General features: G+C 35.4%; 1 protein-coding gene across 3 annotated transcripts in view; it reads right to left on the minus strand.

The window, feature by feature from the left end:
* Nucleotides 1-12: 12 nt before the first annotated feature.
* TOPAZ1 (testis and ovary specific TOPAZ 1) overlaps nt 13-23,429 on the minus strand; it is a 40,167-nt gene continuing 16,750 nt past the window's right edge. The window contains exons 7-20 of one of the 3 annotated variants that reach the window (XM_085569332.1): nt 21,917-21,999; nt 21,066-21,203; nt 16,584-16,647; nt 15,323-15,474; nt 15,030-15,122; nt 14,645-14,760; nt 13,704-13,770; nt 12,582-12,756; nt 11,021-11,121; nt 7,858-8,023; nt 6,877-7,041; nt 5,661-5,864; nt 4,401-4,584; nt 13-3,754 (exon numbers count right to left, since the gene is read on the minus strand). In XM_085569332.1, the coding sequence (XP_085425458.1) occupies nt 3,544-3,754; nt 4,401-4,584; nt 5,661-5,864; nt 6,877-7,041; nt 7,858-8,023; nt 11,021-11,121; nt 12,582-12,756; nt 13,704-13,770; nt 14,645-14,760; nt 15,030-15,122; nt 15,323-15,474; nt 16,584-16,647; nt 21,066-21,203; nt 21,917-21,999 (1,919 nt within the window). In that variant the 3' untranslated portion in view covers nt 13-3,543. The remainder of the gene's footprint in view (nt 3,755-4,400; nt 4,585-5,660; nt 5,865-6,876; nt 7,042-7,857; nt 8,024-11,020; nt 11,122-12,581; nt 12,757-13,703; nt 13,771-14,644; nt 14,761-15,029; nt 15,123-15,322; nt 15,475-16,583; nt 16,648-21,065; nt 21,204-21,916; nt 22,000-23,429) is intronic. The other 2 variants (XM_085569325.1, XM_085569341.1) reach the window with 2 other exon arrangements.

The following is a 23,429-nucleotide window of genomic DNA, read 5'->3' on the forward strand; positions in this document are numbered from 1 at the left end:
CTACGCCTGCAGCAGCTCCGCACGGACACAGACGGGGAACAGCACGACAGAAGGAATGCTTGCCCTTCTGCTGAGGGGATGGGAGCATTTTAGCCAAATGCTTGCGTGCGCTTCACGTCGCCTTTTGTTCTGCAGGAAAAAAACCACCAAGTTGGTGAAGAACCAGGCGTGAGCTTTGCAGTCCCGAGGGGAATACAAGAGCTGCTTTCCTGCAGTTACACAGAGTCAGGTTGGAAAAGACCTCTGAGGTCATCGAGTCCAACCCAGCCCATGGCACTAAGAGCCACGTCCAGTCTTTCCTTAAACACCTCCAGGGATGGTGACTCGACCACCTCCTTAGACACATTCCAGTGTCTAATCACCCTGTCAAGAAACTTCTCCTATTGTCCAGCCTAAACGCACAGCTTAAGACTATGTCCTAAGATAGCAACTCTCGATGTACACATACATTTACACATCTGTTTTTCTTCCAAGGGTAGTTGGTGTCAAAATGCACCTGATACAGGGACATGGAAACTCGGAGCAAAAATGTCAATTGCTGCCAGTGGTCGAAAACAAAGGGAGATTAACTGTCAAGGACTGGCGTTATTTGCATGTAATCTATTGCGTTTCCAGCCAGAAAAGGTTAAAAAGATAACTGTTAAGGTTTAGGGACTATCTATAGTTCAGTGAAGTTTTAAATCAAGTGAACATTCTCACAGTCCTTGGGGGATTTTCATAATTTCCGTAATGTGCCGTGTGTTTTTCACTTTCCAATAGAAGCCAATCAGTTATGTAAGCAAATTGGCTGGACAATTATGTAAACAAAAAAAAAAATTGGTTCAACAGAAAAGTGTGCTGTTTGTTTCACCTGGAATTTATTTTAACTCGTTGAGGAATAAAATAAATTGGGAGAGGTCATCAGCAAGTTCCAGTGCCAGATACCAGCTCCACCTGCTTCGGTTACACATTTTCAAACAGAGTATCCTCATCCTGCCCCAGCTCAGTAATTAATTTCTGCTTTTTATCTAATTCTCAGCATTTATTGTGCTCATGGGAGTACTACTGTGGCTTTATCTGGTCACAATATTCCCTATCCTACCCAGAACACATCCCGCTAGCTCAGCAAGAGCTGCACAGATTTCTAAATGGAAAGCTTGTTCTATACCAGTTAAAATATCATCTGAAAAAGTCTGTATTTTGATGTCTTGAGCCCTAACAGAGAATTTTAAACATTCTTGCTTCTTAATTCTAAGTTGCTACAAGTGGCAACTGGAACTGATTTCTCCTTACTTGTTTTTTTTCTGGTTTGGTCCTTGGTCTGTGGAAGGTCAAAAAATAGCATCAGTTTCTCCAATCCTATCACATGCAATGGTCCAGAACTCTGAGATCGTGTCAGTATCATTCTGATACTACACATCATTCTAGTAAATTAAAACAAAAAAAAGGTATGCAGGAATGTAGACTCAAAAATATAAAGCTGGATTTGCAAAAAAACCCCAACCTTCTCCAATAAAACCACAAAGGTGCAAGATGCATCTGGAGTATGTGAAAGGAAAAGAAATGTGAATAATTGCTTATACTGTGGCTAAAGTTTACTAAGCTGAGGAGTATGACATTGAGACTTCAGTAATTAAACTTCTACTACTACAGCAGAGATATTTAATTTTACTATTTCTCCTCAAGTGAAATTCTTACTACCATCCGTTTGAATTCTTCAGTGAACTGAGCACAGCCTGTAACCCTGCCTGTAGCCTCCACTTCCAGTTAAAGCTGGAAGCTGGCCATCTCCACAGCTGGGAGTTTCAGCCCAATTTATTCATGAGCATTTGCTACATTATGTGCTTTGGTGTGATGAAGAACTGCATAGTCTGACTGATTTCACACTTTCTTAACCTCTTCATGCAGTGTATCATTCTCCAGGCTCTTGTAGTGGTCACAAGATATTAAATTCTCTACCTCAACTTTGCTGCTTGCCTATCTTGCTGCATATCTAAGAGTGTTCATTACAGGAATCTGAATATAATTAAATAATTCAATGACAATACAGACTCAGATATTTTGAATGCTTTATATGAATACTAAAAACCATTTATTAACAACCTAACAACTCCTCCAAAATGCTCCCCTTCCTCCCCCATTGCTCTTTATAAAACACCATAAAACTATCATGATCCCACTTCCAGCTTCCCACCTCTGTCCCACATTTTGAAACTCTCAAAATTATCAATATTTTGAAATAAAATTGTTTTGTCTTCCGAACCATATTATTCTGTTTTAGTTACAAGAAACTGTCCACACCCAACAAAAATAATCTTTCCAAGAGCATAGTGTGTAATCAGTGAAAAAATTTTTACAGAGGGAATTTCTCATATATCTAGCAACTGAAGGAGCACAGCACATTCATTTGCACATTTTTCCATCTCTCTCTGTAAACAGGTAGACATAAATTTCACTCCCTATATGAAAAATGATACCAAATATGTTGTTTAATGTCAAACAGAAGTTCTTTCAGCTTAACTTATACTGGGAGAAAGCAAAAATATGGATATTGTCTATTGAGTGGCTGAGCTCACTAAGTATCAACTTTGACAGAGGCTGTATTGTTTTGCCATGAGAGGTCTTCTGGTATTAAATGTTTGGTTCTTCTTACTCAGACTGTAGAATGTGACTTATGCAACTCATGCTTTGAATGTGATTCAGGATTTTCAGGTGGAAAAAAAAGCAGAAATCCTGAAGGACCAGGAATGGTGAAACAAGCTTGCTAGAAGTACCCATCTCATCATGCAGTTGGCAGAACCTAAAAGATGGGCAAACCCACCTCTTTCTAAGAGCACAATCAAGGGAGAGTGCAAGTTTTCCTTTTCAGTGGAAGTATCCATATATACAAATGCAAAACCATACACATGCTATTATCTACATCAAATAAATATCTAATTAAATTATCAACTAAACTTTCAGTTGTGAGCAATGTGTAGGCTGGCTCTCAGTTCTGTGAAAAACGGTATCCTAAATCAGGCATGTCTCAAGTGATTTTGAAGTTATCTTATTCTCAGTGCTTTTTATGGGGCTTTTGGAGCAAAGAAATGAAGATCTAAGGTGTAAAGAGTTGGGACAGTGACTTCACAAGTTACTGTGAGGCAGACGAAAGGAAACAGGTATTACTTCCACAGACTATGAATGAATGTGGAAAATGTCTCACTCAAGAACAGTAGATGCACTCAACCAATGCACTTACCTACACTTCTAGCTATGCGTACACTACACTTATATGATTACCTGCTGGGAGAAACAAGCTAAGTGCTAATTCTTTGTAAAAATGGAGAATGTAGGTTCTGATTGTAAAACTGGAGAATGTAGGTTCTGAGGCTGCAGCTTCCTCATTATCTGGTGATGCCATTGCAAACATCTATATATATCAGTGTGATAGAGAAAAAAATTGCTCTTTCTGTGCTACTATCAGCATTACCTCCAATATAGCATTTAAAACCACAACTTGAGTTTGAAACCTTGCTGTAAAACTCAGTAAGGCACAGTCCAAACACAGTGGAAACTATTTAGTAACTACTGAAACAGCCAGACCTTCTCAGCCCATTTCATATTTTCCTGAAGCCATTTTAGAGCAGATGAATGCTCCAGGCAGTAAACTTCTTCTATATTAACATTCACTGTCGAACGCTTAAGAAAAAGCTTTGGATCAGATAAATGAGCCGCCTGGATCAGCCTCTCCACTGCCTCGTGATAGGCACTGGTATTCTGAACTGTATCTTCAGATCTGTAAGGGAATTTTAATACAAAATTAGGTACCATACAGGCCTATGTGTCACTTGTCTAACACTTTATACTGGCAGGAAAATTACAAAAACATTAAAATAATGCCTTGTATTTTTCACTGATAAATATTATGCTAATTTCTAGACAGATTATATTATTGTTCTGAAGAATTAAAAAGTTACAGAAAGTGTATTTTTAACATCTTTAATGGTAATGAAAAGTAGTAAGCTTTAATACCAGTGCAAAGTAGCTCCACAATATTCACAGCACATTTAATGAAAAAATGTCTCTGGGCTGGAAGATTCAGTAAAGGAATGCAAACCATTTAATGAACTGGATATAGCAAGAATTCATGTACGTGTTTGAATCCGTAAGGTTTACTCAGTTTTGGCATGCAATTACTTTTGGAACAAGGCTGTGCCTAAGTGACACGTCTACATTTTTTGCAAGAGCAGAACTTACCATTTAAGAAAACAAACAGATATACAGCAGCATACACATGGGAACAAGAGATAAAAAACTTCTCACTTATTCAAGGAACAAAAGGAAGAGATGGATTCTTTGGGGAGGATAAGGAAAAAAATATCTATTACTTACATAATCACATGAATAAATACAATCAAAAAGGTACATATCTGACAACAAACCTTTTCAGTATTATTTGAAGAGTCTGACTAGTAGCCCTTGAACTTTGAATATCACTGGCATTTGAAACAAGAAATATTTCAATGGCCAACAGCATCTCAACTTCAGACAGGTAAGAGGGAATCTTCAGGAATTTGTGATATAAAGTTCCCTGCAGCTCTGGGTAGCAACCCAGTGATAAAGCATCTGAGAGTAAGTGCAGAAAATGAGGCATTAGGATTACCAATACTAAACATAGATCTATCTTCTTTTGTGTGACTGAATGTGGAAAATCCCCAACCTCAAAGCCTTAACGGATTTTACTTTTTCACCTATGAAATGGCCTGATTGGAGAACACAACAGACAGCATTTGCATGTAATACTCAGAGTTGTAAAATACTGGAATTTTTTTTTAATGAGTTTTACCAGCTATGATTAAAAAGCTCTGCCAGAAGTCTGGGGACAGCAAGTCTGTGATAACACAAGTACAATTTAGGCAGGTCAGACAGAAGCTGTTAATCATGGTCAAAGTGAGAGAACATTTGAACAGCATCTCGTGCTTTGTTCCCTTCTCTTCAGTCACTGGAATCACTGGTTCCAGCAACCCAACATATACAGCATTTCAGGGGAAAAAAAAAGATGAGGAAAAACACTAATTCCAATGTTAACAAAAGGAAGCATCCATCCCAGAAAGGATGGTCTCTTAAAGCAGTCTGCTAATCTCAACAATTCTAAGACAGAATCAAACAGTAGATAATGTGACCATATGGACAGACCCTATGCAGACTGGCACACTCAGTATTATCTTAGCTCAGAAAAGGGGAGTTGTAAACAATTACAGACTATTAGCTTTTAGTTGAAATGAATTTTCTTATAATTAGGATAAAATAATTAGCCAGACTTCTCAAATCTTAAATATTAATAATTTTACCACCACAGTAATGCTAGTACACTTCTAGAAAGAAGTATCAGGAAATCTAATTTGCCTAGATGAAAAAGTGAATATGATGCACTTTTCAAATTTCAGAGCTCATATACTTGAAATTCTGGAACTGAATGTAAAAAATTAATTTTATCACAATTTATTTCATGCCAGGTAGTATGCACTGATTCTTATTTTTGACTCACCATTTCCTAGTAAGTATTTTAGGTTACAAGTAAATTCCTGAGAGTGACACAGAAAGTACTGGTTTTTATTTTTTTTTTTTTACTCATACTGAAATGTTATGAGCACATTATCTAAAGAATGTAAGGCGAAGATATTGTTTAAGAAGCAACTTACTTTTGTAATAGGTCCTAGCTTTGGACCATAAAGAACTTCTTCCCAAAGCTGTGATTAATCCTCTAAGTAAAATAAAATCAATAGCAATTTTTTTGGAAAGCATGAAGTCTACTGCAGAAGATGAGACCCCAAGGTTCTTGTTCTCAAAACAGGCATTTATCAGCTTGTTAAAAAGGCAGCTGTGTTGAGAAGCATCTATAATATCTGAAATGAAATGAAAAATATTAACTACTGAATTAATCAAAATGCAAATCTAGTTGAAGAACTGTCTCTCAATCAGTATCTAAATCAGAACTCTTGCCCCTATCAGCAAGATGGAACAAGGATGGGATAACATGAATGCTTTATTCATCAAAATGCAGTAGTTCATTCACATTGTGAAGGACAAGTGTTAAGGTTCAAGTAACTATTTGCTGCCAAAACCAACAGAATAATATAAAAATATATTCACATGCCCAAGCCTATAAACACAATCTTCTTCTGATCTCTCAAATTTAAGATTTCCACCAACAAAAGTCCCCTTGGTTTTCTGCTTCTATTCTTACTCTGAACTGTCACCTTCTTGGCAGGACTGAGCAGTCTTGCTGTATTTACCTCATAACTTGAAGAACTACATCCTTTCAGTATTTTCTAAAGTAGATGGTCTCCCAACAAATCTCTCCTAACATACCTAAAAGTAGCAGCAGTCTGAGACCTACACAGCAGAATCAGCTGAGGTTTACTCAGGGGACCCTAAGTAACTACATATCTCATTGTGAAGTACTCATCCAAAATTTGTCAGATAAATTGAGCCTGAAAGAGCACTCGGTTCTTAACATAGTACGTAAGAGATGCTTAGGTTAGCTAGCTCAGTTAAAGAAAAAAATCCCCACCTCATTCATCTGAAATTAAGGTAAAATTAGATAAAAATATTCCTGTTTTATCTCATTGTATAGATCCTTAAAAATTTAATGTGTCTTTCCTGTTGCCCTCTATAGTAACTGAGCAAAAGAGGACAGGTGTGTGTGCACATCCAAGTGTGTCTGCACAAGTGCAGCAAGAGCTACAGGGCATAACACATATTTAACTGACACTATACTCCTTGGAAAAAAGAAACAGGCTTGAATAAACCCATCTTACTTCTTCAACAAATTTTAGCTAGAAAACACTACAAGAACAGCACAGAATCATCTGTTAAATTTTTAGCTCTTTCCACAGCATCTTTTTCTTTACTTACCAGAATGTTTCTGCAAACCTGGTAAGTTCTGCAGAACTTCAAATGCCTGCCTGTACAAACTCTTCTTCAAGTATTTGTGCACTATTGCACATAACAGATTATGTCGATTGAGGATGTCCATTTTATCACAGGGCCACAATGGTGCATCAGTGATCCACTCTGACTCTGTGGCAGACAATAGTGCAGTTATTTCTAGGAACTGGAACTTGTGGATATTGAGACTTTGGGCCATTAAGAATGTACTGTAAACTGTGCCATGACACAAATTTCAGAAATGCACAGAAGTGCAGCTTGACTTATTAATAATTTGTTCCTCATGACCAAAACTCCTTAGACTGATTCTCTGAACCTTTATATTGCAAATCACCCCTTTTGTGAAATATCACTGCAGTAAAATGGACTGTCAGTGGCATATAGATATGTATGTATCTATGTACAGCTATAAAACCGAACAACAAATTTACATTCTCAATATCACTTTACAGCATACATTTTGTTCTTTTTACTTCTGAATTTCTTCTCTTTTCAGCAGATCAGAGTTCCAAAGAGCCATATGTAATAATTGCAGCAATACGGTACTGTTCTAAAGCAATTACATAAAATGAGGATACTGTGAGGCACAAAGGAACATTGCATTGACCCAAGCCAGAAATTTGACACTGAATGTTCCCTGGTTCAAAGGAAAACTACACTCCTAGCATAGGACAGCATCATTTTCCAAGCTGCATTCCTCCCTCATTATGGCAGATTTTTAGATAGAATGGTGTTGATAGAATAGTGTGAAAACAGCTTAAAAAATTAGTTGTAATATTTCTTATACATATAAAGAAGAATATTAGCCAGTAAGATGATCACCTTTCCTTTGTTGCTTCAGTATTACTGACTGTATTTAGTAGCACAGACCAGCTTGTAACTTTTATTTGAAATCTGTCATAGGAGTGAACTGTTCAAATTTAATTCAAAATTTTAAGACAGGCTTACCTCTCAATACCCTTGTTGCTCCATCCACATTTCCAGAAAAAAGAAAGATTTCTGCGGCTTTATTAACAATCTGACATCTGGATGCTGACCTCCCTGCACCTACAAGTCCTTTCAAGAGGGTAAAATGTATCTGTAGCTCATGCAGTTTATCCAAAACTTTCCTTCCCTGGTGTAAGAGGGAGAGGGAAAGCAGGAACATCAGAGAAAGCAATGGTATCAGTGAACACAGAGTATATTTACATAAGATAGAAGAGATTCAATTTGGTGACACAGATTTATAGGTATTGATGCAATTTTCTGTTCCAAACTGAGTCAGGGGTGAAGTACAGTAAAATTTCAAATGAAGAGTTTAGGTTTTTTTACCATGTAGACAAAAAAACTCTACTAACCTACTGTTGTAGAGTTCACAACACACTATTACCCATAACATTATTTCTACTATATAATGTTCAATACAGTATTTTTAATATACTTTGTAATTAATTTGTATGTGCTTACTTTGGTTTATTAATTGTTTTTAATTTTGATTTCATTCAGTAGTACACAATCTACAAATTCTAAAAGCTCATACAGAGAATTTTAATTTTGCAGCAGAGACGTTTAACAATTACGTCTCTGGACGTAAGGAAATAATTATTCCAGTGTAAGTCCAAGAAAACACTGATGATTGTAAGCAGCACGACAATAAACTGGTAGAAGGTGGGCCTCTCTGGCTAACACTGTAACAACCAACAACTTTATCATCAGATTCTATATTGATATTTAGACTGGTTTTCTACAGAAACTTAATCGTAACAACTTTTTGGCTGTTTGTTGCATTTTTTTTTTTTAAAGTTAATTTTTATGAACATTCCTTACTTCTTACAAAGAAAATTCTCTTCAGGACGAAGCAGCATACATATTTTACCCCCAAGAGCCACCAAAGCTCTGCAATAAAGGGGTTTGATGTTCTTAAGGGAAAATGGTATGAAAAGCACATTTAGAGTTTCAGGCAGTCCAACATATTCATAAAACAGCACAGGGCAGGTCCTAAAGCAAAAATTAATTTGGGCAGAGCAGGAAGAGCGAATTCAGTACTACCTTACTTTCTGGACTACCTTTTGGGCAAAAAAGACATGGACCAAGCAGACCAAGCAGACCAAGCAGACCCATCACCCCAGGATTAGGGATCTGATATATATATAATGGAATGAAACAGGTAGAGAGAGGTAAGAATGACAGCTTTCTGAAGCAGAGATAAATTTGCAATCTACCAGTTCTGATAAAAATCATTGAGAGAAGAGCCTCATTCACACTCTAATATGGTCACACAGGTTGTCTACAAAGCTGTTTGAGGATCTTGGTCAGTAATCTCTTGAGAAGTAGATTTGATACCTAACACAACACTCTCAAAGAAATAAAGATCTTTTGCTCTAGACATGAAAGAAATAGTATTGTAAGAAGCATCTACATTTAGTAATTCATGTTCTACAAGAATAACACTACATGTGCTTTTCACACCTTGCACCTCTGAAATTAGGACATGAGGATGAGTCTCCTTGAAGTATCAGGGGTTGTGCAATCCAAGATAAGGCTCTCCCTTAAGGTGATTTGGAAAACAGCAAAAAGGTCTGAAGGCACACAAACATTATATGCTGAAGAAGACAGCCAAAATCCAAGCCAAACTGAACTCTTCAGTGGGCATGTGAGCACTACCACTCCTCAATGCCAAGAATTCATATTCTCTTTTCTGTGGTCAGGAGTATCTTAACTGTTCTAAGTTTTGTGGAACACAAATGCCTAGAGTTCTAGTGCAGCATTACTCAAGTGCTAATGCAAAGACACTCTCTCCTTCCCTTTACTCTTAAACAGTATGACACTGTTCTGCAGCTTGAAAGGACCTGCTGAAGACCATTCAACTCATGAAGCCAATAATGCCAAATTAAAGTTTCATCAGAACAGGTATCCTATCTTTAGACTAAGCACTTCTACCAAGTACCTCCTGGGACATGCTTGACCCTGGAAAACAGACTGAGCAGTGCACAGGTTTTTTACATAACAGAATTCCTGAAGGTCATCCCCTAGAGATAATCATACAGAAGACAATTTAATTCCTCAATGAGAACCAAAAAGGGTTCCCTGATGATAATTAGCAAAAAAAAGCCAACCCAAAATTTCAAGAGACAAAAGGGGATGAAAGCCTTTGCTTCTGTTCATAAAAGTACATGCTAGAAATCATCTTGCACAGGATGAGGAACATCATGATTATTAGTTGAAAGGATCAGGCCCAAGTTCAGAATGGGATCACTGACCAAAACACAATCTAAAATCACTGGGGGTTTGTATTACTTCTTATGCAATCACTTTTCATGCTGCTTTCTATAAGAGATTGAGTTTGGTATGCACTGGTTCCTTCCAGGAAGAAAAAGACAAATTTAACATTGAAATGGATCTTGCTGCAGTGAAATTATGACCAGTACTGCCTGAGGCCTAAGGAATGCAAAACATCCAGTCAAAAGTCTAGTCTCTTAGTCCTGGCCCTGTGTAATATTTGACAGCAAACATATGATTGTAAAGGTATTTCTTTGTGATGTCTGAGTTTTGCAAGAATCACGGAACTTAGATTCAGTGGAAGAAAAGCACTTCAGCAGTTCTGGAGAACAGGCAGTTCACCAAGTGCAGATGTGCTATACGGCTTTTTTGTCCTCCTGGCCTTATCCATTCTATTTGAGGTCAGATGCAGAAGCACCAGTACAGGAAATTGCCCAAACTTCTCTAAGTACCTCTTCAGTTGGGAGGTCTCAGAATGCAACATGATTGCCAGGCAGAAGAAAGTGATGTTTCTGGGAAATAACCCCATCAGCACCTCACCCCAGAATCTCAGTAAAACCTGTCTCACTCAGTTCAGATTCAATCTCAGCTCAGAAAATCACAAAATGAACATGAGCAGTCAGTTTCTAGGTTTTAAGACCAAGTTATGATAGCTTCCACAGAAGACTACTGCTCAGAAAGACATAATAAAATGCTTTGATCCAGCTGGACAGCTGGGAAGTACTAAGATGCCAGGGAAGCAGGTGGCACACCCAGTCATTCCACTAGAGGAACTAGAGTTTAATATCCAGAAGAGAAATTACTAATTATTTTTCTCTCTTTCTTCCAGTCAGGTTCCTGTAGCACTGCATACCTTTATCCACTGCAGTACTTTGTGATATGAATACATTACGCTTATCCCAGTCCTTCCAATGAAAAGTCTGTCAGCTTTATTATGCTGTGAATTCTTCATTACTGGAAAGAAAAAGAATAAGGCTTATTTATTTAACATGCAAATTCAGTTTTAAAGAAATTACACATTTCAAAAACACAATAATTGTGAAAATAAGGACATTTTCTGAAATATTAGCCATTAAAAGTAGCAACTTCCTAAGTCTTAACATCAGCAGACAGTATTTCATAGTAGTCTAGGTCATCCATAAAATGCTTGGACATGTAATGGCATAATTTTGTAACATCATTATTTGTAAAGTAAGCTTTACATTTTCTGACACCACTAAGAAATTCTGGTAATTGCAGAACTGAGTAATTACAACCTCTTTGGAAGCATATTAGAATTTTTGAGCAGTGGTCTCAAAGTAGGGTGTGACTACAACAACCCATTCAGAAGTGGGAAGGAAACATTTTTTGTACTATTAGAAAATAAAAATAAATAAAATACTTTAAAATACAGCATTTGTTTAATATTTATCTTGTATTTGTAATTCCTGTTTTTGTGCATGGTTTATAGAGAATTTAATGTATGGTATAGTAGTACATGTATATAATTAAATAAATTGCGGGTCACTGCTCAAAAATTTTTTACTGATGGAGGCGCCTATCAGTTGGGAGACCACTGCTCTAAGAAAGATATACTAAATTCCAAGCTCCAACAGAATCTTCTCCCTGTGTCACAACTGGATGCTTTTTTATGATATGAAAGTCTGTGGTCAGAAAGGATATGTGACAAATCTGGAACAAATATTCATTATGTTTTAGTAGGTAATACAGGTTGAAAAATATCTAAGTAATTCTTTACAAAACGATTTAATATTCCACTGGCACTTCACCAAGCCTCAGTAATCTGCAAACTCATTAGGAAGAATGATACAGATATGCAAATGAAGTGACATAGGGAGGAAAGAGGCAAGAAAACCTGTCAGAACTTTTAAAACACTGGGTTCTTGAGCACTCAGCCCTTGCAGGAATCATTGATTCTTTGGGGAATAAAAGAATTCTAAAAATCCAACTTACTAAAAAAAAAAAGTATACACAAAAAAAATTATATACATGATGTAACCTCTTCAATGTGTTTTAAAATACACAAGTATATATATATATACTTACAGCATTAAGCTTATTTATGCTATTAACATAATGTAACATTTTCCTGTGACACTTTACATGAAAATACTTAAATATATTTGCTGCTGTCCTGAGCATAGGACATTTTTATTGAAAGATCATGAATTCTGGGTTCTCTTTTTGATTTCACAAAACTTTACTGTTCCTCCTTCAGAATCTTCCTTAAGTGTAAGCATTTTATCTCTACTGGCAAATTGCTTGTACTGAACATTACACTTGACTGCAGTTACACCTCAGAAGATTCAGAATATTGCAACATAAAATTAATTAATAATCAGAAAACTATATGATTTATTTTTTTATCTCTTTTAAAACCTCTACCAAAAGCACTTCTTACATCTTAATTTTACCTGTATCAGCAAAATCACAAAAAGGGACTCCTGGTCCATTTGTCTTAGAATCTTTGGTTAGAATTTCAGCAATAGATATAAACAATTTCTGAAGATCTTCAAAATGTTCACATCCAGTTCTTGCATTAAGGTACAAAGCTCCCAGCTTGGTCCAATCCCTTTTTTCCTTGCAGTGCTGTAAAGGAGGCAAAGGATAAATAGAAGCAAAGCTGCTTCCAGAAAACCAAACAGAAAATATAGTGAAATTTGAGATATGTACCTGGGATAGACTTAAAGGAGAAAAAAATGCAGATGAAATGCCACTGCCAAGAATGTTCATGTTCATATGCCAGTTATATGTTGCCAAAATTGCATGGACTGCTAATTACTTCTATCCCTCAAGAAATTAAATTCCGTTTTTCATGTCATGACCCCAGTTGAGAAAGCTCATAACCTATTCATCCTATTTAGGAACTGGCATTTGTTCAGTATTTTTTCCCATGATGCACACTGAATTTATGGTTATTTTCTATATGAATTAGTCATTTGCTTGCCAGATCACTTGATGACTTTGGTGTTAAAGGAGAAAAACAGGACTGTTTTTTCCCTTTTTATATTTCAATCTCTGGATCTACATAGGATGTGTGATAATATGCAAACTGTATTATAATTGTGCATAATGAGTAATCTGACCTTGAATATGAAAGACACAAGTGTCAAAATAAAAAATGTTTTACAATACTTTCTTATTATTTAAAATACTCCTTGATGTTGTCAACTGCTTTTACAATGCAGATATGAATTCTATCTTCTAAATAATGTATTAAATAAATTTTTGGTGAGGAATGATGTACACTATCAGTTACAAGCACAAAAAATGTAAAGCAGAGGAAATAATTGCTTGAAGTTACAAAATCCTTGAATTTGATGTAAAACGAAGATATAAAACTACAAGTATATAAATCAAAATTCTGACATTACAGAAAGGCCAAAGAGAGTTTTCTCCTGCATGTTATGCCTTCCCAAACATGGCATTGCCTACGCTCACTATACTTGATAATAAAGCCCACTAATTAATATATGTCTAGAAATTGCTATTTCATGTAGGTTTAAAAGAAGTAATGAAGATTGCACATACTGTACCTGAATTTCAGCCACTGCCAAGTTGTAGTCAAAAATCCATGTCTTTTCAAAATATCTTTCCTTAAATCTTCCATTTGAAAAAAAAATAATACATGAATTTTAACATAGCCTATTGAAAAACAAATCATCACATATATGAACAGTAAACTGATGTGATTTCTGATCCTATTTCCTTCACATTACACAAACTGCACACTGAAAACACTCCTTTAAAATCTTGCCAAAGGAAGTTATTGCATGTATTAAACAAATAATTGAGCAGAGCTCTTTTCACTCTGCATATTTGGTTTCCATTAAGTATCAAAGGTATGTTTATGAATCACAAATTTAGTTTCTGCACTTGTGTGTATATATGGCAGACGATACAAAAATTAAAAAGGATCAGAATCTTGTTCAAGAGATGGTGAAATATTAGCAGTTTTTGAACAGATTTGACATTTTGTCTAGCATATCCCAGCAGTACTCAAAAAATGACCCTCCTCCCTAGTAGTGCTGGCACAAATGTTTATGTAGTCACACTGTAAAGGAAACTAGAAAACTACTTTAGATTATAACTAATCCTAAAAGAGTTGTTTATTGCAGAAGTACCATTTGCTTAAGTGGGTAAATGATATATTAATATTAGAAACTATATATTAAACCATGATGTTTCTAATTTGCTTAGCTATATAAACTTCTATCACAGCTGGCAGCAAATTGTACAATGATGATTGATATGGAAAAAAAAAATTGTGGTCAAAATCTAAATTTTGATTTAACAATGCTTGATCTTTGAAACACAGTAGATTGACAGCACTTTAAAATGCAATTAGGCATGATACGATAGTTTTTTCATCCAACACATTCAACATCTTTTAAAGATTCCACATAAATCTATAAAAATATATGCTGAAGAAGGAGGTAGGCAGTTATAATTAAGAAATAGCTTGTTAAAGACATACCTGGATTTTATGTTCAAAACAGTACTCATTTCCCAACTGGAAACTTGCAATTGGTGAAGTAACTTAATAATGTAGTCCAAATGTTCTAACTCAAGGAACATACCAGCATCAATGAGCTGCAATATCAAATAAGGTAAGAAATGTAAGCATATTAAAAGTTGTGATGACTTAACACATCTTCAGAGCTAAGAGGCAAACAACCTTGGGAAAAATGCAGTCAAAACCAAAGGAATGAATGAAAATTGATACCACAAATTCAGCTACTCACAATAAGACTTTAATATTATTTCAGTACTGGTTTTTAAATTGATATGGTTGAGTTTTCAAACAGGTGATATATTCCAGAAATTCCAACATGCAGCAGTAGTACAAATCAAACTCATACCTTACAGAAGATACTGATTAATGTAGGCACAGCATTTCTTATATTCAAAGAAGCCATATGCTCAAAAACTTTCAGAAGAACGTCTACAGCTGGCTAATATAGACAAAAAAAGCACAATCAGTTTTGCAACTGTTCAATTAGAAAGCTTAGAGATTTTGTAATAGGATATTCTGAATTACTCCCATCACCCAAGATTTGAGTACCAGAAACAAACCTACTACTATAAATCACATAGTACTCAAAAAGCTAAAATTATGAAACTAAGATTTAAAAAATATTACAAAGTCACCTACCAGTGTCTTGATTTGTACAATTACATTCAATATCTGAAATACTTCCTGCAACAAGCAGTTCTTGAGCAATGAAACAAGAAGATCATTCAGCACTTCAGAAGCAAAATCCACACCAGGAGTAACTTCTTTGTAATACTGCACAAATATCTGGACTGAAAATCAATTAAATTTAATTTCACTTTGGGGTTAATTGATGCTAACTATTTAAACAAGTTATTTCCTTACATTTTAGACACAGTGTCTTAATTATCCGAGATACTGTGGAACAGGGATAGGAGAAATATGGGTGAAAGGATCAATTTTGAATATAGTGTTAACTTTACCAGAACTAGACTGACTATTCTGAATTATGTTGTATGATTGAGCTGAGCACTGTAGACCCTGTAGGTTCCCAGAAAGTTTAGCTGATTTGGGGCAGCACAAGAAGAATGCACAAACCCAGGTTAGATTTGGTACATGCATCAAGGTAGTAAGGCCCTTCCAGACAGGAAGCTCTAGGAAGTGCTGTGTTACAGTGGATGGTCTTACAATCTGTTCCAGTGCCACTCTTCCTTGACAAACACGTATTGTGGCCTGCGGGTATCCAGTGTTATCCACATTAAAACATTCATGCTCAGCATGGGAACACTGCAGCACTCAGTGCAACTGAATTCCCTGTTCTCATTCTGCTACATTCTAAGAAGCTTTAAAAAACTTAAAAGACTGCTCAGGACCAGTATAAAAGGAATCACTGTCCAGAGTAAAAACAAAACAAAATCCCTTTCTGACTAAACTCAAAAGCTCAGATGGATCTGAATGAACTGCAGTCCCTAAAATGTGCTAATCATAATCGTTTGCATATATGGTGTAAGGACTAAATGAAAGCTGTTGGGGGTGGGCGCAGTAGCAACACTTGATTTCAAGAGATTCCATTCTCAGGTTTTTGATGTTTGGCCAGGGTGTTCAAAAACACCTTAATAAAATTCGGATTCTGTTAAACCTCCTCCCTGCCCTATTTATCTATTTCTAGTCCAAAGTCAGGTATGTTCATTTTATGTGGAAATAAGATTTCTAAGAACCTCCTGAGATAAGTGCTTATCTAAATTTCTAGCCTTACTGGGAAACCAAACCATTAAAATGCAGGGATTAAATGTATTCTTCCATTTGAAGAACTTTTTATTCACTGCTGAAGTGGCAACCATTTCTCTTTTGACAGCCCATTTAATTTGCTTTAAATAAGCTAAGTAACAAAGATACATAAACAGTTACTACTGCACCATACCTGCACGTTTTAGGAGGCCTGATTCTTTGATACTAATGTATGTCCTTAGAATTGCCATGCAAATCTGTAAAAAAAGAAAAAAAACTATAGTAAAATGTAACTTCAGTTTATGCCAAACAAAAGAACTACTCCAAGCATGAGTTCTGTTACATAATGAGCTTTACATTGCTTCCATTTAAGCCATACATACTGACAAATGATATAAGAAGGTAATGGGGTATGTAGGCAAAGGTTCTATCAAAAGGCCAACAAATCAAACAGAAGAATAGTGCAGATGCAATGCTTGGGAAAGAGGCTGATGGAATCACAAATGTTTGCATGTGTATGTATATACTCACAGCAAACAAAACAAAAAAACAAACAAAAAAAAAAATTTGAAAATGCAGCTCAGAATTAGTATAAATGTGGCAGACTATAAACAAAGGGAAATAAAAATGTAAAAGTGAAATGTACTAAGTTAAAATTCCATGAGTATACCCACTAAGAAATCAAAAAATCATCCAGAAATGAAGAATCTGTCCCAGAAAATCATTCATTAGGATACAGAACAGAAAGCTCAGAACTAACTTGATTTAATGAGCCATTTCACCGCAGACTGAATTGACTAAAAAAAAAAAAAAAGAAATCCATACCTAGATATTCTAATGTTATTTAGTATTGGAACTTTCTTGTCTTAACATCTTAAGCTGTCAGCTTTGTGATACTTACACATTTTGCTCCATCTCTGCAGATGAAGAAATAAAGACTACTGACATTATATCGTAGAATTCCAAGTTAGGGAAAAACCCCACCCCCTTTTAGAAATTCTTTGTCACTTCCAGAACATTCACAGTCTTTCTGCACAACAATGTAAATTGGTCATATTTAATACAATTTTGTGAAATAGTTAAACATCAAGAGACAGAAAATGCCCTAAATTAGTAGTCATGGTCTTACATAACTGAATCAGGTTTATTTTTACATGCAACTTCAAAATGACGGAGGATTCACTCATGAAGTTCATTATGCAGCAAATGAATTATCATCAAAGTAGAAGATACTGGTTTATGGTCAAGACATCTTATTTTAAAGCCATTAACCTGTTTAGATCATCAAGTCAAGAGAATACAAAAATTATACATCTAAGTATAAATAAAGCTTATTGTTTTTATTTGGAAGCAGTATTGCAATGTTGAGCTATATGCCAAGATACACTTTCAGAAAATCATGTCAAATTTTTGGTCATTAATACATGTGAAGTGTCACTTGGGAATAGGTTAACTCAATCCAAATCTACACTCCCGGGTGGGGTGGCTGAGGGCATCTCCATAATAAACTTTAGTACATGCTTACAGTATGGAAATTAGTTTGCTTCCTTTTGGAATTAGTTTTTCTCCTTCTTTGGACCGACTCCCACAAAAAGCCAATATTGCATCTGGAGCTCTGACTGTTCCCAGTATTAGTGAAATTGCTTGGACAACCAGTTGTAGTAGTATTCAATCATGGGACATGCTGTATTACATTAATAAAAGAAACTAAATGTGTTATTCATTTACACCTTCTAGAAGGCTTCAGTTGATTAAATTGTTCCAATTTTGAAAGGTGTAACTGCACCCACAGACTATATAAAAATGTGAGAATCTTTAAATTTTGAGTTATCTGTACTAGATTTTGAATGAAGGTACATGAAAGAGATGATTCCTATTTTCAAAAGGCAGTATAAATCACACTATTCCGTCACCTATCAGTTGATTCTATGACTCATTTAACACAACAATTTAATAAAACCATAATAAAGGCCTCTGTATTTTATACAACCAATCAACTCTCCACTAAGAACGAGGTCCTACTACAGTAACACAGAGGTGCTTATCCAGAAGAACAAGCACCGAAATTCACTAAATACTTCAGAATCTCCCAGTCAGTGCCCACTCTATTGTTTAATAAGGAAGAAACCCCCATACTGCAGCCTTTATCTCAGTGAGATCAAAACCAGGATCCTTCTTACAGGAACACTGTGGAAGCTTTGAGATACACAATTCCTATTCAACGTGACTGAAACTGACCAAATGGTTCAAAGGTCACTTAGTGGTCTTTAGAGACTGTAATAAAAGGACAGTGTAGAATCATATTTCTCTAGGAAGCCACATTAAAAAACCAAACCAAAATCCACCACAATAGAAACATATCTCCAAGGCCCTAAAGCTGTAAGACAACACTAATGGAGGAATTAATCTTCCTATTTTATATCCTTTCTGTTTCCAGTTTGGAAGTTCATAGGATCAAGGAAAAGGAGAGTATGAAGTCACAGAAAGTAAAAACTTCTTCAATGGACAGGAATAAAAAAAATTTAAAAAAAAGAGCAAGGTTCACAAAGCTAAAATAAAATCACAAAGAGAAATACAGCTTGCATGACAACGTTTTGAAACCACTTACTTAACCATGAAATGATTGCCTGTGCTACACTCTGAAGTGTCATTTGAACAAAACAATTTACTCACAATTAAGCTCACTGTGTCTTGCCCTTTCACTGAGGACCATGGAGGTGAGCCCAGCATCACCTCCTTTACCCTCTTCTCCATTGTGATACGTATTTTTAAGACCCACCCTTCCTTTAAATATTCTGGCAAGTATTTGAAACAGTCTTTTGTTTACCTAATACAAAACAGATTTCACTGTTTGAAAATGAGAGGCATCTTTTTAAAAAAAATCCTGAAAAATGGATAACTTGTACAACTTCCTGAGCTCAAGAGTATGTTGATTTTCAAAACATATGATGTCTTTGTGAATTCAAGCACTGCTGTGTTGTGTGATCAACTACAACTGTAAAGTGGTAAATACTAGGAAGTTATACCTTAAAGCATCAACCAGTTATTCAATGAAAAAGAAAAAAATGCCATTATGGGGAAAGGTTATTTCCTTTCAAACACTCTGATGACTATTATCACTGAGAACACTGAGCTCTAAGCAAGTCGACTATCAGTCTGCACAACAGTTCTCCTGAATAGATTTATTCCTCCTACATAAGATTAGACGCCTTTATAGCTTCTTTACCTGTTTTTCTTTTATGTACTTTGGTGCCACCATGAGGTGCTTGGCCTATTATCATTTTTAAATGGACAGGTCTAAAAACATAAATGCATACACAAACAAAAAAAACCTCAGGTATACTTTTAGACTACCAGGAAAGTTTAGCTAGGTTTGGGGGGTAGAAGGGTTAAAAGTCTGTTGGAGTGCTGCACCACAAATAAAATCAAATAGAATGGATTTTTAATAATTTTAGGCAAACAATTCTTTAATGTGCCTGTAATATAATGAAGCACTACAAACCACAGTAATTCAAATAAACTACATGAAAATTACAAATATTCACTACAGCCTGCCAAAGATATACCACACTTGAGAAAAAAGGAAAAATGTTCCATACAAAACTACTCTCAAATTATCTTAGGATTTTTAAGATGTCATATCTTAACCCCCCATTTCAAAGGGGTTAGAAAGCATTAACAAAAATATAAAGCAGCTTTTTTTGTTATATATATATATATATATATATATATATATATATATTTAAAGGAAAAGAGAAAACATTAAGAAAAATAAAACCAAATTACACTGATGTATTTTAAAAATTCTGACAGTATATTTAAGATATCTGGAAGATGGACAAGCTGCTTTTGGTGTTAATTTTTTTTAGCAATTATGTCTAACAGGTTAACTGCAAGTTCTTTTTTTTGCATTTTGATTCTGAAATTTTTTATATACTGACATCAATGATAAAATTGCACTCATACCAGTAAGATGGTAGGTTTGAAATAAATCTTGTAAGACCTGATGAGGACAAGTTAGGCGTTTGTTATTGGTTACCTGCTCTGATGTTTTCATTTGCTTCCAGTTAACTTAGAATCTAACTTTCATCTAACAGCCAATTTCAAAATCTTATTACTTGTAAGTACAATTAGCTTGCTTTGCACATTTCTTGGAAGAATTAAACTCAAAATGCCTCTGTTAAATGACCTGAAAACACATTTACTTTGTCCATCATTGGAAAACTATTCTTGCTTGCAAATATTATGAGAATTGTTGCTCTAATTAAGGAGATTACATCATCTTAAAACAAACCTATCTATTGTTCCACAAAATATGCAGGTGATATACCATAGATGGCTTTTGGTTTCAACAGTATACACCAAGTCTTTGCAAAGGTTTGCTCAAAGTCTCTGATATGCAGAATAGACATTTCCCAGGATCTGTCCATTCTGCTGCTTTGTATTTGTACAGCCTAATTGCTGATGTGTGTTAAAGCATCTACAAGTTCAAAATTATACCATGTTTAAAGAAAATGTTAGAAGACCTTGAGAGGAAGGCTTTCTGAACAATTTTTTCATTCATCAGTCTCTGATCACATACTTCCCATATATAAATGAACAAAGGAGATGATGTTTTAGTTTTAAAAAGTGTTCACATTTAGAATCTTTTCCTTACATCAATAATTTTTTTTACCTTTTCATCTCCTTGTCCTAGAACATGACAGAACTGACATTTTGTTCTTTCACACCCACGTGAAGTCATGAAGTAATATCTGCAGTATTTACGGGGCAAGTTAAGTGCATCAAGGATCTGCTGGACCGACCGAGAAGCCTGGAATAAAATAAAATTACAACAAGCAGAAAAAGCCAAATAATATTTCTTGAAAGCAAACGTGGTCTTTGTTTTTTTTTTTAAATTTCAAAGTATCTACAAACTATAAACAAAAGTAGAAAATGTGATCTATAATTAAGCCTTTGAAACAAACCTCATCTCTATACTTGCAGCATTTCAAAGGATGCAAGGATCAATCCCTTGTCATGTCACATTAGTGTCTAATACAACAAAAGCCTGTCTTGACGACCACAAACAGGGATAATGCAAGAACTGCTAAATGAGATGGACAACAAGTAGAGAGGATGGAGAAAGGTGACAAGTTCCTGCACAGCTCTGAGTCATCATCTGAGAATTCTGGGGCATCAACTTCCTTAACCCGTTTTCAGTTCACAGAATCATGGATAAAGCAGGCTGTCTTAAACATGTGAAACCTTGTCTGCTTTTCAGTTCTACGAACACCAATAAAGCAAAAAATCATTATTTGATTTTGCTTAAGCTTAAAATGGAAATCAAGAAAACGTTATTGTGAATAGCAGTCCCTTCATCGCTGATTTTGCTGTCAGAAATTACACCTACTCAGTGATAACATCTGTAAAGGCGTAAAAACATATACAGATTCACAGTTTCTCACTTGATACATGGGGAACTGTCTGAATAGCCATAAGAAATTTAGTGCCAAAGGATCAGAAATCAAAGATTTAACAACTCACACTTGCATTTTTCTCCATCTTCCATGGTTCAAAATCTCCACAATTCTTCGATGGCAGTGAAGTACTTCTTGAAGATTTGTTACCTAAAAATTAGGATGAGGGCGCAAATCACATAATAAAAATGAATCATACGGAAATCATTCTCATTTATCTTATTTTCCTTTATATTTAGAGTTCCTTCAAGTCACAGCAATGATTAATGAAAATTTGATTAATGCAGTCTAAAACCAGTAATTTAAATTACAGTTTTCTTAATTATCTTAAAAGTGAGACTTTACACAAACTTCAAGAGTAAGCACATTTAAATTAAAAACTTCACTACTTTATCCAAGGTTCCTGCTCTAACTTACAGAGATAAGAAAAGGAATAAAAATGTCCAGAAGTTTTAATTTCAAAACCTACCCACTTTATCTGTAATCTTTGCATTCCAACATCACTAGCCCTAAATTTAAGCTATTTTTTCTGAACTGATAGAAAACCTTTAATACTCTATGTTTTAAGCAATGCAAGTAAAAAGTTCAAGCCCAATGTTTCATGGTTTCTTAACCATGAAACTTCGTTTTAGAACTTTAATTATCATTTAATGACAGTTTTCTTTCTCTGAAAAATGAATAATGTTAATGGAAGATAAAAGTTCAAATTTTCAACTCCATATCTAAAAACAAATGAGAGTTTTTGAATGCCCTGCCTTCTAGGATTCCCATCTGGCCCCTTCAAAGAACTGAGTGTTCAAAAGACAGGGTGGTTAGCCTCTTCTGGCAAACTACAGCCACTGAAGAGCATCCAGTAATGAATGTTCTACTAGAGACTGGCACTAGGTACATGGTTCTTCACCTCCATGTCTTCCTAACAGATAGGGCTATCACAGGATAGGAAGGACAGAGCATAATGCAGAACAATGAGTATTAAATCTTATGTATTGTCACATTGCAAAAACTTGTGAAGTGATGGTGGGTCACTCAATAGGACTGGATACATTTAGTGACAAGAAAAAGACTGAGAAAAGAGCCAACCACTATAGAAAAATGCCACTGGGAATTTGATCTTTCCTCAGATTCTTGCCATCCCCAAGCACAAAGTTTCTGACCAGGTCCTTTCAAGAGTTTGTACTCTCCCTTGCTGACTGTAGATCAGACTTGTAGGGAAGCAGGCTCTAAAGCGAAATAGCCAATCCTGCCTGCACAGTTCTGGGAATAAAATCCTGTTTTGCTCTGTCCTAGCACAGAAACTCTTGATTTGGCAACTTTCAAATAACTTTAAGAAGGAAGACTTTGAAGAACTCTTCCGGAGGTGCATGTGCCTTGAAGGCCAAAGACACAAACAATTTCAAACAACTGGAATCTGAAGACATATTCAAAAAATGCTTTTTATAGCATGTGTTTCTTGCACTACTTTATAAAATAGTGTTACATGACATGATGATAAAACTGTTCTACAAGCTCAGACTGACAGTATAATTTGAAACTAAACAAAAACCCCTGTGACTGATCTTAATTCAAGAAATCCATGTTTA

This window comes from Lonchura striata, chromosome 2 (genome assembly GCF_050655825.1).
Source record: "Lonchura striata isolate lonStrDom1 chromosome 2, ASM5065582v1, whole genome shotgun sequence".
Lineage (NCBI taxonomy): Eukaryota > Metazoa > Chordata > Aves > Passeriformes > Estrildidae > Lonchura > Lonchura striata.